Source organism: Mustela lutreola, chromosome 13, assembly GCF_030435805.1.
Source record: "Mustela lutreola isolate mMusLut2 chromosome 13, mMusLut2.pri, whole genome shotgun sequence".
Classification (NCBI taxonomy): domain Eukaryota; kingdom Metazoa; phylum Chordata; class Mammalia; order Carnivora; family Mustelidae; genus Mustela; species Mustela lutreola.
This window is the reverse complement of record NC_081302.1, coordinates 72,522,742-72,538,747: the sequence shown is the minus strand read 5'-3', so window position 1 is coordinate 72,538,747 and position 16,006 is coordinate 72,522,742. Positions and strand designations below refer to the sequence as shown.

General features: G+C 39.2%; 1 protein-coding gene across 6 annotated transcripts in view; it reads left to right on the top strand.

Moving 5' to 3' along the window:
- The window catches only part of FRY (FRY microtubule binding protein), a 437,325-nt gene that overhangs the window by 198,029 nt on the left and 223,290 nt on the right, over positions 1 to 16,006 (top strand). The window contains exon 1 of one of the 6 annotated variants that reach the window (XM_059144287.1): positions 11,702 to 11,952. The exons of the other annotated variants lie outside the window; for them this stretch is intronic. Within the exon in view, the coding sequence (XP_059000270.1) occupies positions 11,892 to 11,952 (61 nt within the window). The 5' untranslated portion in view covers positions 11,702 to 11,891. Of the gene's footprint in view, positions 1 to 11,701; positions 11,953 to 16,006 lie in introns of those variants that run through there. 6 annotated transcript variants of the gene reach the window in all.

Genomic DNA, 16,006 nt, shown 5'->3' with positions numbered 1-16,006 from the left:
AGTGATTCAAGAACTCTGTTATGCTGTGCTCACTCTAAGTATAGCTGCCATCTGTCACCATACAGCACTATTACAACACCACTGACTGTATTCCCTGTGCTGTGCCTTTCATCCCCATGACTTACTCATTACACAGCTGGGTACCTGGATCTCCCACCCACCTTTGCCCATTCTGTTCATCCCCCTCTTTTTGTTTTTGTTTTAAATCTGTTAACCTGTCAAAGATTGCTCTCTGTAAAAATAATGACAAATACTAATATTAGTCTAAATGTCATTTAGGTTATATGGATTTAATTTAACTTTACTTTTAAACCTTCCAGCCACTTTTGCTAAATGAGAAGGAGACCGTTCTTGGTGAAATCTACTGAGTTATTGTAATTTTTACTGATCAAGGTCTTTCCTTCCATGAGAACTTATTTGGAGAAACTAATTGCCTTATTGGGAAAAAAAAGTCTGAACCCAAAGATTTTTCTCACGATTTTCTCATGAGGTGGATGTACTCAGAGCATCGGCCCAAATTAGACATGCTCAAAAAGTTCCAGGAAGTCCCTGAGAGTGAATCAATCGGCAGGCCCTCCTTTCCTTCTTGTAAATAGTTAAAGGCCTCCGCGTGTCAGGCAATATGGTAGATAGAACCCCGCTCTTGCCTTCTGTGAGCTTGACAGTCAAGGAACACCTGCTTTGATGAAAGAGGAGACTTGCGGAACTTGCAGAGAGAACAAAAATGCTGATTAAATACGCGTTCTACCTGTGCCAGCCATTGTGCCTGGACTTAGGGAGACTGACCTACAGAATCATCAGGAGAAGGAAGTGATTCATCATTGGGAGGGAGGAGGCTAGGAATAGTTCCAAGAGGCTGTGACATTTGAACTTGAAGAATGTTACAGAGAAGAGCACAAGGGGCAGAAGGAAGAAGGTGAGCAAATGCAGGGAGGTATGGAGGTGGCCAGTTCAGGCAGTGACAGCTGGATCCCAGGGTCCATGACAGAGAGTGACAGACGCTGCACAAGTTGAGTCAGATCCCAAGGCACGTTGAAGGACCTGCTGAAGGCTCCGGGCTTCACCCTGAAAGCATAGGGCAGGCTACTGAATTTTAGGTAACGAGCAACATGGTCAGATCGCAGTTCACTCTTGGGAGTCTTAGCTAAAAATGAAAGTTCGGAGAGTCCCTTCAGGAATCACCCAGGAAAGAGGTGACAGGGACTCAATGGGATGGTAAAGGTGTTGGACAGGAAGAAGCAGTTTTAAATTGTTGGAGACAGAATCACCAGGATTTGGTTTCTACCCTAAGTCTAGTCTGTTAAGTCCAGTTCTCTTAAACTCATACAGAATCATACGATTCGGTAGCTCAGGCAAGTTCTTAAAGAGAAAGAGACAGAAGCAATTACCTGATCCACAGTGTTTTAAAATTACCTGTTGAGGCTTAAGTGGGTAGAAGAAGAATAAATGAAACAAGATGGGATTGGGAGGGAGACAAACCATAAGTGACTCTTAATCTCACAAAACAAACTGAGGGTTGCCGGGGGGAGGGGGTTTGGGAGAAGGGGTTGGGATTATGGACATTGGGGAGGGCATGTGATTTGGTGAGTGCTGTGAAGTGTGTAAACCTGGTGATTCACAGACCTGTACCCCTGGGGATAAAAATATATGTTTATAAAAAATAAAAAAATTATAAAAAAAAAAAAATTACCTGTTGAATAGAAACCGTGCTCTTTAACTAGAATATTTGTGTTGAGGATAAAAGGGGATGGGAGAGTTGTCTCTTGACAGTCCTCACGTGATTGACTGCTCCGAGGTACACAGAGGTGTTTCGCAGCTGCTGTGCATTCCCATCTGTGGGATTTGTTTTATGGTTATTCCCAGGTCACAGATTGGCAGGTTTTGTTTTGGTTTTGTTTTGTAATAAAACATACAATTGAGATAAGCAAATGACCCTGAATCACTTGAACGTGCAAATCAGCATCCAACCAATGGCCCACAGCCCACACAAATGTTTTGGGGTGAGGTGAGGTTGTTGGTTCATCTAGGTTGTCACAAGCAGTTTGGATGTGTGGAAGTCTCCTAGGAAAATGTACTGTGATTTTCCCAGGAAACCAAGGCCCTGTGAAGGGTCCCGACGCCAGCGCTTCTTAAGAGATGAGATTCAAGATGATCTCTGTTAGCTGCTTTTTATTGTACTCCTCGCCAGACATGGTTTGCCGCTGCCATGACAGATGATTACCAATTGTTTTACTTTTCCCTCCCTGTCCAGGGAGAGCCATGTGCTTTCTGGGGCCCTGTGTACCTGTATCAAATTCTTCTAGGAGGAAATCTCTCCCACTCGTAGGCAACTCGATGATGACGTCTTTTTCTGTGTTTTTATGCCAATTCAAACTCCATCCCATTAAGGCTAGTTGAATCAGATCCTCCCAGTGCCTCCTGCCCTGCCCTTACATGACCAAACTTCTGGGAGTTGCATTAACTTTCATGGGCTGCCAGGGCATGACAGTAACTATTTCAGAATGCCCCAGAATGCTCTGGTAACAGTGAATAAGTAATGGCATAGGGACGTCATCACTTAAGAAAGTAAGGCAGATGTGCACCTAACTTGATTATAAAAACCTCTACTGTCTTGTGTACGCTCAGTTCTCCCAATGAATATTGCAAAATAATGAATTTAAAATCAATTGATAATTATATATCCACCACACAGTATTACAGGAAGACAGATCAGCATGTCAACAAACTCTCTAGAGGCTACTTAAGAATGAGGATTATTCAAATAGAGGAAACTCTAGCCATATAGTGGAGATCAGAGATCAGAATTCAAGCCCAAAGGTTATGCACTACTCCATTCAGGGGCACCTGGGTGACTCGGTGGGCTAAGCCTCTGCCTTTGGCTCAGATCAAGCCCTGCATCAGGCTCTCTGCTTAGCAGGGAGCCTGCTTCCCCCCCTCTCTCTACCTGCCTCTCCGCCTACTTGTGATCTCTCTGTCAGATAAATGAATAAAATCTTTAAAAAAAATACTCCATTCATATAGTTTCATATTTAACTATTTTCACCCCCTTCCAATTCAGGAGCTCAAAGTTATATCCCATGATGTAACTGGATAAGAAAAATAACTGTTTCCCCCTTACTTGGTTTTTGGGGCACAAGTGGAGTTTTTACAAGGTTTTGAAAGAGAAGATAGGTCAGCAGGATTGGGAGGAAAAGGAATGTCAAATAAAGAAGCATGTAGTTCACCATGCAAGAAGCAGAGCAAAAGAGCGGCTTGATGGCTGGCCAGAGCAGATGGAAGGGCATTTGAGAGCTGCCTGTCTGAATGAAGAAGCCCACTAAAAATTCATACGTATTTTTGTCCGTTTAGCTTTTTGGTTAAATATTGAGCCGATTCTCCCTGGCACTTGAATTCCCCCTGATTTTTCAGGTGGATATTAACTCCAGGCCTGCTAAATTACATGCCCATGATGAAATGATTCCATGAATCCAAATAATGGTGTGACATTTTGCCTAATGGGAGTCTGTATTAGGAAGTCTCAGTCTTAGATGATTTTACCAGGTTTCCTTACCACAGAGATGTGGTTTAAAAAAATTAAAAATGTAGGGACGCCTGGATGGCTCAGTTGGTTAAGTGTCTGCCTTCAGCTTAGGTTGTGATCCCAGGGCCCTGGGATTGAGTCCTGCTTGGGGCTCCTTGCCCCGAGGGGAGTCTGCTTCTCCCACTGCATGCCGCTCCCCTTGCTTGCCTCCCCTTCTCTCTTTCTGTCTCTCTGACAAAATCTTAAAAAAATAATAATAATAAAATTTAAAATTTAAACAAATCAATGAGTATTCATTGAGAATCCACTGTGTGCAGAAACTCTTCAGTGGAAACCTGGGTGCATTGGAAAAAAGTGTGAGGTACTCACCCCAAAGAGGCGGGCAAGGTGGAAATCCATGAGGTAGGCAGTGAGAATGATGATGGCTATGCAGGAGCTATTACAGATCAGTGTGTGATCAATTGTCATGTAGATGGTAATCCTGCTAAGGGAGTTCTATGATGTTTAAAAATCTGGTCCCTAGTCAGTTTTATATTTTGGTTTCATATAGACTTGGGTACCATGTAGAAGCATTTAATATCAGAGAGATCTTTTATGGTGTTTTTGCTTCTCAACATCTAGAAGCAATCTGGTATAGTAGGAAGGATATGAGCTTCTGAGCCAGAAAAGCTGTATTTGAGCCCTTTTCTCTAGCATTTACTGGTGTGCGATCTTGGACAGTTTAGTTTAATTATCTCAGCTGGCAAGTGGGGATAAGGTAATCACTTCTCAGTCCCACCCAACCTGATACTTTCTCAAGTGATTAATAAATGTTTGCTTATTTAAATCAATAAATCAATATTTTTGTATCATTTATTTCTGAGTATATTGGACTATGGGTATTTACTAATTCATGGCCATGCCACACTGTGGCTTCTCTTAATGGCTTTCCATGTTTATTCACAAAAATTGTTTCCCATGTATCCATCTTTTAAAGTAGTAAGTGGTCTTAAGAACAGCATATATAGTAGAAATATAATTCAGGGCACATGCAATTTTAAGTTTTTTAGTAGCCACATTAAACAGAGCTTTAACACATCTGGAAGTAATTTTGATAGTATTTTACCTAGTTCAGTATATCTAAAATATATTTCAACATGTAATCAGCATAAAGTTATTAATAAGTATTTACATTTGGGAGGGGGGACTATTCCTTTAGAATCCAGTGTTTGGGGCACCTGGGTGGCTCAGTGGGTTAAGCCTCTGCCTTGGGCTCAGGCCATGATCTCAGGGTCCTGGAATCGAGCCCCGAATCAGGCTCTCTGCTATGCGGGGATCCTGCTTCGCCCCCTCTCTCTGCCTGCCTCCCTGCCTACTTGTGATCTCTCTCTCTCTCAAATAAATACATAAAATCTTTTTTAAAAAATGAAATCCAGTGTTTCTCTTACAATACCAGCACATCTACATTTGGACACCAAATGGGTCAAAATACTTTATTTCTATTTAGATTTCATAAAATTGATAATTAAGTAGTTTCATCTATGCAGTTTTTCCAAACATAACTAAATTTTTTTCTGACAACTGAATGAAGCATTTAAACAAATTAAAATTAAAATTGAGTAACTCAGTTGCTCTGGTCAGTTTCAGGGCTTAATAGCTCTCTGTGGCTAGCATGAAATAGCACATACAAGAAATTGTCTTGAATTATTTTTCAGTAAGATCTTGGACTTCCAGGCATTTCATCATTTCATAATATAAAATAAAGATACTTCTAAACCTGGATTTCATTTTGGGAGTTGCCTTATACTGACTGTGCTTAGTGGTAACTTAGTGCTTAGTGGTAACTTCTGACATCCAGCTTGTCATTCTGTCTGCTAGATTTATGAGATCTTCTTTGAATGAAACTTTTTACTTTAGCCTAATGAAAGTTTAGTTAATTCAAAAATGCTGCAGGATTGTTGTCTTGTCCTAGCATAAGTCTGAATTTATCCTATTTGCAAATGAATAGTCTGAGTCTCTGGCTGTGTGACTTGCCCAAGGACCTGTGGCTAGCTAGTTGTGCCGGGGAGATAGACCTTAAACACAGACTTGAGGATCCATGCTGGCACGGAATCTATATTTTGCTTCATTTAGGTGCAGGTGGGTTTCTGTTACCCTGCTCTGGACACAACATCTTACCTGAAGGAGGACCCTTCACTGGGTCATATTTTTTGATTCTCCAAAGTATCAATAACCCAAAATGCGAAGAGAACATCTGCATTGTCTCAGAATCTTCCTTGGGAAGAGCAAGGTTATGGAAATGAAGGTAATGGGGAGAGAAAATTCCTTTGCAATAAAAAGCTCCCCACTCCAATGCACTAGTAAAGGCAAATTTAACTTGGGAGAAAAACAAATACGTTTCTGTGTATACTTTTCACTTTTGGAAATTTCTCTTTACTTCTGAGTAAAACCAGTATAGATGATTCATAAGCACTGAATGGAAATGACCTTGGGATATTAAGCTGCATAGTTCCCTAACACTCAATGTAGCCTGTTCTTAAACATTGTTGGATTCTATATGCTTTCTTAATGAGTGGCCCAAAAGGCTTTGGGCTAATTTCCTGAGCTTTTAGCATTAACCATGTCAGTAGATATTACACATCTTATAGAAAAGGTCAATATCTTTAGTCAAAACTTCAAATTCAGAAATCTTGATTTAAAGGATTCTCTGATGCAAATAGTTATTTACTCTCATTCTGACTGTACATCCCTGAACTCTGGTCACTGAGTCAATCAGAATTGGATTCCCATGGCCAGGTTTATTTTATTAGGTATTTAGGTATTTGGGATAAAAATATAATCTTTCAGAATTTTTCATCCTTTGTTGACATCGTGTCCTCTAGCACACATGCACTCCCCCCCCCCCGCCCTTTTTTTTTTTCTTTTCTTTTTTTTAATTCTGGGCAACCATTCAGAAATGTCTTTAAGGACTACTAATGGATTCCATCCAGGTTTACTCTAAAATGAATGGCATTGCCTGGCCTTTGTTGTCATAATCATTAATTGTGTGAGTACTTTTAAGAAATTTTGTTTCCATCATTTGATTTTCTACATGCCATTTGCTTGAGTTGTGTACAAATAAAATTTAGAAGAGAATTTGTGGTAGTCTGTGTATAAAGTATGTAGGTTTGGGATTGACATCTATTTGGGGCAGAACAGAGGAACCTATGATGCTGTTTTAAGGTAAGCAACAAATTAAGGACAGAATAAGCAAATCCTAAGATTTTTAGGTTTACTTCCTTCATTACATTGGAAGTCTGCAAGTTTGAGGTTACCGGCTTGATAGCTCTGTTCAAACGGTAACTATTTCAGACTTTCCTCTGCATTCCCTGTGTAGAGAGACAGTTGCAAGGATGCTCAATTATCATTCATTATTACATATTTCCAGAAGCCATCATAGCTTCTGAACCTGGCCATACATCAGAATCGCTCTAGCCTCATCAGAGGTTGAGATGCTCTCCATCTCTTGGAGGCCCTGGAGTCTGTACTTTTTATAGAGCTCTCCAGCACTGGGTCATTTCTGGGCTTTTTCAGGCCCTCTCCCCACAAAATAAATGAGTGAAATTTAAGCAATCAGATCAATACCATAGACCTCCAGAATCCTAGAACTTAGACTGTAGGCAAGGGAGAGATGCAGTTAGGGAATATAATTGTAGAACAAGGGAATGTTTATAAGGTGATTGAAGGAAATGATGAGAGAAACTTTTTGGAGCAGAAACATTTATAGTACATAAGAACATGTAACATGTTAATTCTTTCACTTCTCATCCACTGAGAATCCCTTCCGCTTCTCCTCCCCAAGGCTGGGTTGAAGTCCGCCTGGTAACATACACCACAGGTGATGCATGGAAGCTTAAGAGAGCCTCCCATGCAGGTTCAGATGATCTATACCTAATGAGCATCGCACACCTGTTGGGAGAACGCTGTTTTCATGGTGGCTTGCTTCCAGAGGCACCCTGTGCCAAGACAAACCAGTATTTTCCTAGAGGTCTTCCTGGTAAACATTTTCATTCTGCATGTGTTTGCAGCACATGTCTTGAGGCAATGACACACTTGGCAAACCCCGCCTACTACTAGATGCCTCCTTGATAGCCAGGCACAATGACACTTTGTCTTTTAGGAGCTCTCCCATCTTATTATGGTTTCTACAAGAAAGGGGCAAGGCTGCAGGTGATGTTTGCTTAAGGTGTGCTTAATTCTGCTGTGGTACTGATTCCTACCTTAAGACGACCTCTGAGGTTCTTTGTCTCTGAAAGATTTATTAATACAGATGCATGAATATATTCTGTACTGTGTTACGTCATGGAAAAAGAGTGAAGAGACAGAATCCTTTTGGCACTGGCATCTTTTGTTAGCTGTCATATTTCTGTGATAATACCTTAACACTTTATTTACTAAATTTCTAGAAAAAGTAATGTGCAGGTTACTATGCATATGAAATGGAACTACTTGATTACTGAAATGTTTCATTAAAGATATCGCAAACTAGTTCTAAAAGCTCAATGAGAAATATTGGATTGATAAGCAATGATAAAAAACAAAGCAAGAGTCATCATCAGCTTAACTTTTTTTTTAAATCACTTCACGGTGTTGAATGAAATAGTGTTTAATATAATAATGTTAAAAGCTGGCTTTTTTGTTAAGCTGGAAAAAACTTGGTTGGTGTCTAAAGGATATTTCTTGCTTCCCATAATACGGTAGTATGGATTGACATTGACATTAAAGAAGGTGAATAGACTGTGAGGCTACATTTAATGAGAGTGGTTATGTGGTCTAACCTTCATGCTAATAAAGTAGCGATCAGTCAGACAGTCGCCTAAGAACAATCTTTCCTGAAACAGTGAGGTAAATGAAACACACCCGGAAACTTCGTTGCAACTTCGAAGATTATGATCAGATTTGGACTTTCATTTGCCCTTAAAAATATTTGTGGTAATGCCACCAGGCCACCCAGAAGCAGAGAGGAAATATTTATGACTATTAGATTAACTGTTAAAGTAATAATTTAATTTAGATTTGAGTGTTATTATGGAGCTATCAATTAAACATACCAGTAATCCAGTTGATGTTATTTATTAAATTTAGATTATATTAATATAGTTTAAAATGCATGACATTTATTTAGCCTCATCAGGGAACAAATGATCTCTGAGTAAACTCCCAGCCATGAAGCTTAAACCTTGAAGTGTCAAAACATTTTAACTTAATAATTTTGAACAGAATGCTTTCTGTTAATTACCTTAGTATTTTCTATATTATGTCTGTGACTATAGGATGCTAATGTAGTTTAACCCTGTCTAAATGAATTCAGATCATTAGCAAATGTATTGATTAGTAAATGTTCTATAATATATGGCTACCTTTGGAACTCTTGAAATGTTAAGGGTCAACTCTTTTTATGCTAAATTATCTTTCAATTCCTATCCTTCAAAATTTTTATGTCTGTTTTTTTTTTGTTCCCGATTTTTCAGTTACTATCAGCCATCAGCTGACAGCTGTCACTTACTCAACTGTCAGTGGACTTTAGGCATCTTCACCCACCCATAATTGCTTTTAATCTAACATAGCTTGAGGAGGAAATTAGGGTGTGAGAATAATGTCCACATAGGAGACATGTCCTCCAAGTGGAGACGGATGAGGTGAGATGGGAACTCTTAGCACAAAAAACTCTGAGCTTTAATAGAAGAACTTTATGCCATCTGTTTAGACTATAAGGATGCCTTTGATTATTCACTGATTCAACTTTTTCTAGACACTAGGGGCCCAAAGATGAGAATAACGTTGTTTATGCCCTAAGGATGCTCCCCCAAACCGGTACATGCCTGGCTATCACAGAGGAGCAAGTAGACCATGGAGGGCAGCAAATAAGGCTGTAATCTATGGAATTCAGCTGGGTTTTGAATAAGTGAAATTTCTGGATTAAATAAAAAAGATTATTTGAGGGCTGCTCTTAAATGTATGCGAAGACAAATATGCTGCTTAGAAGTTCCAGTTCCGTGCATGCGTGCGTGTGTGTGTGTGTGTGTGCGCGCGTAAATACATATATATACATGCCACATCTTCTTTATCCATTCATCAGTTGATGGACTTTTGGGCTCTCTCCATAGTTTAGCTGTCTTGCTATTGGCAATGGTGTGGATGGAGCTAGAATGTATTATGTTAATAAAATAAATCAGAGAAAAATATCATATGATCTCACTCATATGTAGAATTTAAGAAAGAAAACAGATGAGCATATGGGAAAGGGGAAAAGAGAAAAAGGAGAGGGAAAAACAAGGCATAAGAGACCTTAAGTTTAAAGAACAAACTGAGGGTTGGTGGAGGGAGGTGGATGGGGGATGGGCTAGATGGGAGATGGGGATTACAGAGGGCACTTGTGAGCACTGGGTGTTGTATGTAGGTGTTGAATCACGGAATTCTCCTCCAGACACCAATATTCCACTGTATGTTAACTAACAAAATTTAAATTCATAAAAAAGGAGGAAAAAATTAGAATGAAATAAAGACGTTCCAATTCATATTAAGGGAAGTACTAGAATAAAAATTAAATGCAGTGACCCTGAGAGTCTGGCAAACCTGCATCTGAATGACCTCGGGCAATCTGATTTTGATTCCTTTCCATCACCTCTAAGAGGGAGATGTAATGCCTACATTTTCAGGTGGCTGTGAGGCCTGTGTGAAAGGGTATGTGAAAAGGGCCTAGCAGAGTACTTGAATCCAGTTCAGTGCCCCATTAATATTCTCTTTTCTGCCTTTTCTTCCCCCCACTTCCCTTTGATGTTGTTTGGTAAGGGGTGTCTGTAAAAAGAGTGAGAAATAAAATGACAAATACTTCTTTTCATATTCCTATGAGGCTGCCTGAAGTCATGTTCTTTTAATTGAATGACAGTCCCATCATTTGGAAGGCTGGTCTAATAATAGCACCAGAGATTGGAAGCTGACAAAGTGCAAATTTTCAGTCAAGTCTTGATTCCAGTTTAGATGTGAAAAGAAGAGACTTGAAAAAGAATCCTTGTTGCTGAAAACACAGATACCTCCCTAGGCACACTCTTGGATTAGAATTGTGTGGACCCCTTTTAGTAAAACATAAACCAAATGCCACATGTGCCCAGCAGCCAACTCTTTAAAAAAGGTTAGAAAGCCCGAATGTGGGAGACTCAGTGGTGCCTTGGGGCATCTTTGCTGGCGTCTTTGCTCACCTGAAGTGTTCATGTGGGTCATTTGGACGTGTTCCTCCTTCCTATAAAAGGCTTCAGTTCATCAGGCAATTCCCCATCCTGTGCTATTTTGCAATTCCAACCTCTATCGCTAAAGAACGCCTTCGGTGACCCTGAGTAAATCAAGAATAGAAAATTACTTGGGTTTCATGCTCTTCGCTGTGTTAGTGAAGACATAGATTTTCATTGACCCTCACAGAAAACAGTCTGTCAGAAATAATGCCCACCGAAGGATCAATGAGTTACACTTTTGTTTTTAAGTAACTTTGCAGGTTTCTTTCTCAGTGTCTTCACTGGTCTAAACCTGCTTTCTTTTGGGGGTGAGATACTTAATGTTCACCAATAAATAGTGGTTCCTTCTTGGTCTTAGAAATGAAGCTTTTTTAACCAGTTGATTTAGGCTGTGCTTTTAAAATATTAGAACTTAGGATTTAAAAGCAATTGCTTTTCTTTACTGGTTGTATCAACAGATGTTCAGTGTTTCGTTTTTCCTTATGGGTGTATGGTTTCTCACTGACTCTTGGCTTCACATGGGGATTCTCTGCTATTGGTTTTGTCTGTAAGAATTTAAGCTGTTTAAAGCTGTTTGTGCTTGTGGCCAAGAGCTCCTAGTTCCCAAAGCAACGGTTTATCACCCGCCCCGAGTTATCTCTGCTCTTACATTTCTTCAATCACAGAACACAACAGCACCAGTGAGCTAGATCTGTGGGTAGCGCGTGCGTTCGGTATGCATGGACTGTTTATGGCGAGCCGTGTGGGTCGGGCTCATGTTCCTGGAGTGCTTTGAGCAGCTTTACTAATCTGTCAGCATAGTATGTTCTCGTGGATAAATATAGACATACGGGCACTCTGTGAGTTGTAGGTCACTGTCTTACTGTGCAGCTAAAAATTGTCCCATTGGTATGAAGAGTCCGCCCTGGACGGAAGGCCTGTTTTAGTTTGTCTTCTACTGTAGGTCTTTAGCACCTGACTAAAAATACACCTTGGCCAAAAATAAGAGAGCCCTACCTTGTGGCTGAGACACTTATGGTGCCAGGGAGCAACGGAATCATGGAGTCCGTCATTATGTTTTTTTGCTTTGGAACATAGTCTGTGTAGCAGTTCCAGACTGTTCGTTTGGGTTCCTTTTCAGGCTCATGGAGATTACAACAGCCTGTTGGAGACGATCCTGTGTGATCAGCTTCATAAAAGGGCTTGGTAGGTATGAAAGGCTGGGGACATGTATAGCGTGGATCATTGGTTGTTAAATGCTGAATGTACGGAAGGTTCTCTTAAAGGTTTCAATGGATGAAGGTGGGGGGGTTGCTAATTACATCTGCATGTGGGGATTTACTTACAATGTCACCGTTCAGAGGCAGGAATAATGCTTTTTAAGTTTCTGTTTGGAATTGTGGTATTTCAGAGGTGATTTTTGTATATTAGTCTATGGGACAACAGGCTGTGATGTCATGGGATTTTTCTGTGCGCTGAAGTTTCACTAAAAGATTCAGTACAACTATCTGTGCTGCAAAATTGCCATCTATAAAAGTAGCTTAATGTGTATTTGGAAAATAGGTAATACCATTGCATTTTCTATTACAGCAGAAGTAGGATTTATGCTTGATTTCTTCTAAACATTAATGTAAATACTCAATTATTTTGTTTAAAGCATTGAAATAAGCCTGAGGCAGTTTTCCCCTTTGCTTTTGGCTTAGCCTTCTTTAACACATACAAATACACTGTTTTCTTTTATTGTTTCTGAATTAATAAAACAGGATATTATGGGTTAACCAACGTTAAATGGGTCCAAGCTGCATGCCTCTGCTTTTCCTTTATCAGAGTAATAGTCTGGTTACATTAGTTCTAGCATAACCTTGTAAGCAATATTGTACAAGAGTTCAGAAAAATTAATGAGAGGAGACTTCCATGACACAGGGTTAATTACATGCATCTTGGATATCGACTGTTTAACTTTCTATTTAATGAAGGTAGGAAAAGTTAATTTGTAAATGGTACAGGCACAACATATTGCTCTGATAGAGAAGAAACATTTTGTTTATTAATGATTTGGGAGATTTAATTACTTGTTAATTATTCTTCTGCACGATCTCTAATGAAACTATTAGATATTTGCATACGATGCCATTCTGTTTCTGGGAATGAAATCTCTATTAGTCATTAATTTACTCCTTACTCTGTGGTTTAAAAAGTTGAGAGTGTGTTAAAAACTTTTTTTATCCTCTAAGAGATTTTCTTGTTGTTGATGTATAATAAGTGTACAAATTTAATGATAAAACTTACAGTTTCATGTATTTGGAAAAAATGCTGCATCATAATAGGGCTTATGTGAACTACTTAGTATTTTTGTTGTTTGATATCTCTTGGATACGTTACTAACCCTTACTATGTTTCCACTGAATGGACCACTCCCATGATCTGGCAGCCATCTTAGCTCCTTTTTACTTACTGCCTTTCTTGCTCCCAGTATATAAACTTAATTTTTATAAGAGGTCAGTAACAACAAATATGTTTCTGTGAGTTCATAGATTTATCACCATCTCACTGCCTCAGATTATAAATTTCAGGTAGGCATGTATCAAGTGAATTTTATATAGTCATTGTACATTTATGTAAGTATTTAAGAATCTAGTGAAACTTAAAATCTTTTTTTATTAAATGAACTGTTATCAAAGTAAATAAGTACATATGAACCAGTAATTTAATAAATGTTTTGTTGTTGACAAAATAAAAAACTAACTAAACTCTAAAGGATTTCACTTATTCAGTTAATGTATTTAACAAACACTGAATGAGCTTCTGCTGTATACCTTGGAATGGAAGTTCTTCCTTTACTATAGATGTTGGAAATGTATCTTGTGTTGCCATGTATATTACATAATGCACAGACATAATGTCTATATCATATTTAGGTATATATATATTATTGTATGCATATGTATGCATATATATTATCTTACAGAATGCATACTGCAATGCATATTATAACTGTGTGTATGCATTTTATAATATATAATTTTATAATAAAATAATGCATTCTTTATTAACAAAGACATATGTAGGACTAGACTCCCCTTCAGGTCACTGCATTCATCATGTAATCTGAAAGGGGATCCTGCAGGGGAATAGCTAAAACTTTGCTTTATGACCTTCATTTGTCAAAATATGGCAGCTTTTGGCACCGTTCCTGGTGGCCGTCACTGCACATCAAGTCTGCTCTGTCCTCGTTGTCCCTTTAGGTTGGGTTCCTGTGTAATGCTTCCACTAGTACAGTGACAAAAACTTCTTTCAGAGACTGTGTTCTCTCTCCCTTGATGCCCAGCTTCAGTACGATTCTAATAAAATGGCTCGGGAAGCCGGGCTTGTCATTTGGGGTAATGTCTAATGCCCAGATAATGGTTTGCGAGCGACTGCTGTTCCAACAGTCTCTAGCACCTTTTTGAGCAGGACCCTCAGAAAAAAGCACATTTTGCATTTTGACCCCAAACACATACCCCATACATATGTGTAGGTGCAGACAGAGACTGACAACAGAAGTTTTGTAAGTAATGCATAATTACCCTCACTGTGCAGGAGGTCATCACCCTGCTATTTTCTCTTCTGTGGTTTTCTATTCTATCTCATTGAACTCATCCTGGTTAGCACCCAGGAAATAGGTTTGATGATCGAGTAATGGGTCACAAGCCCCACTTTGACAAACTGCTTTTGAGATTTTATAAGCCAGACATGCTCAACACACCAATAACCACGTTCTCTACTGAAATGACATGCTGTCATCCATGATACTATATTCTACTCCTGGGCAGATTGCTTCATTTGTCAGCATCTTGCTTGGTTGCAGAAATAGCTCTCTCAATAGCCTTAATGTGAGTCTTGGTTTGATGTCGGGCTTCTAAGCTGTAGACAATTCATGACCTTATAGATCTTCATGCTTCCTTACTCCTTAATGCAGCAAATATTTATTGAGTATAAGCTAGAAGGAGAGGATACAAAAGGAATAAAACAAATTCTTTGCCCTTGCTGCACTTGGGCCTTGCTGCCCTTGCAGTGGGGAGCTAGGTAGAAAACCAATATATAATGTGTGATCAGTGGGAGATCAGTGCCCTGCAAGAGGGTAAAGATGGGTAGAGGGATAGAGGGAAGTACCAGGCAGTGGTTGGCCAGAGGGAGTGAGCCACTCTCAAGTGTCCTTTCTTCTCTACTTCTATGAATTCCTACAACCCCAGTGCTCCCCACTCCCATTCTCTTCTGCCTTGATGCCTTCTCTGACTGTATCTATCATTGGTTATTTCCAGGCCTCAACTTCATTGTCCCCATCCTAGAGAGCCCTGCCCTGCCCCCACAGTCACAGATATGTCACCCCTGTTCCCGTCACAGCACTTACTATTTTGTAATTATATTTCTGGGTGTATTTATTTTATAATGCCTGCCTCCCCTGCATATTAGCAGCTCCCCAGCAGCTAACACAGTGCTTGGAGTCGAGTAGGCCCTTGGTAAATATTAGCTGATTGAAGAAGTGAAAAATGAATAAATGAAGCGAATGAATATTCTCCTAAATTCTTGTCATGTGTCCTAAGTATAAATACTCTGAGACCCACGTCACTCATTCCATACATTTAATTTGTGTGGAAGGAGGTGGCTGGACCTAGGATCTGAGTGAACATTCAAACCTATGTCATGGAACCTGGGTTAAAGATGGCATTTGATTTTTTTTTAATGTATTTTTTTTTAATTGAGTTCAGTTCCTCAATGGAATAATGAAGGAATAATAGTATTCCTTTGTTATTGCCATTATAAGATGTAGGTATTTTTTTTTTTTTACAAATGAGCCTTCTCTTTTAAAAAAGGTTTTATCATGAAATTTTTCAAACACAAAAGGGGAAAGAATAACAGTATAATGCACACATATCTCTATTACTGAGATTCAACAGTTATCAAGATTTTGCCAAGTTTGCTTCATTTATACCTTCTTTGTTAAAGCATTTCAAATCCAATAGAGATATTTCATTGAACTCTGTACAATCAGTATGCATTCTAGAAAATATGGATATGTTCTTCCCTACCCATAGTGCTAATTTCATACCTCACAAAACTGACCATAATTCTGTGATGTAACCTAATGTCCAGTCCATATTCAAGGTGCTTTGATTGTCTTTTCCAGAAAGGTCTTTGAACAGTTGGGCTGCTTCAATCAAGATTCAGACAATGTCCACACATTAACGTTTGGTTGTTCTGTCCCCTAAGTCTTTAATCA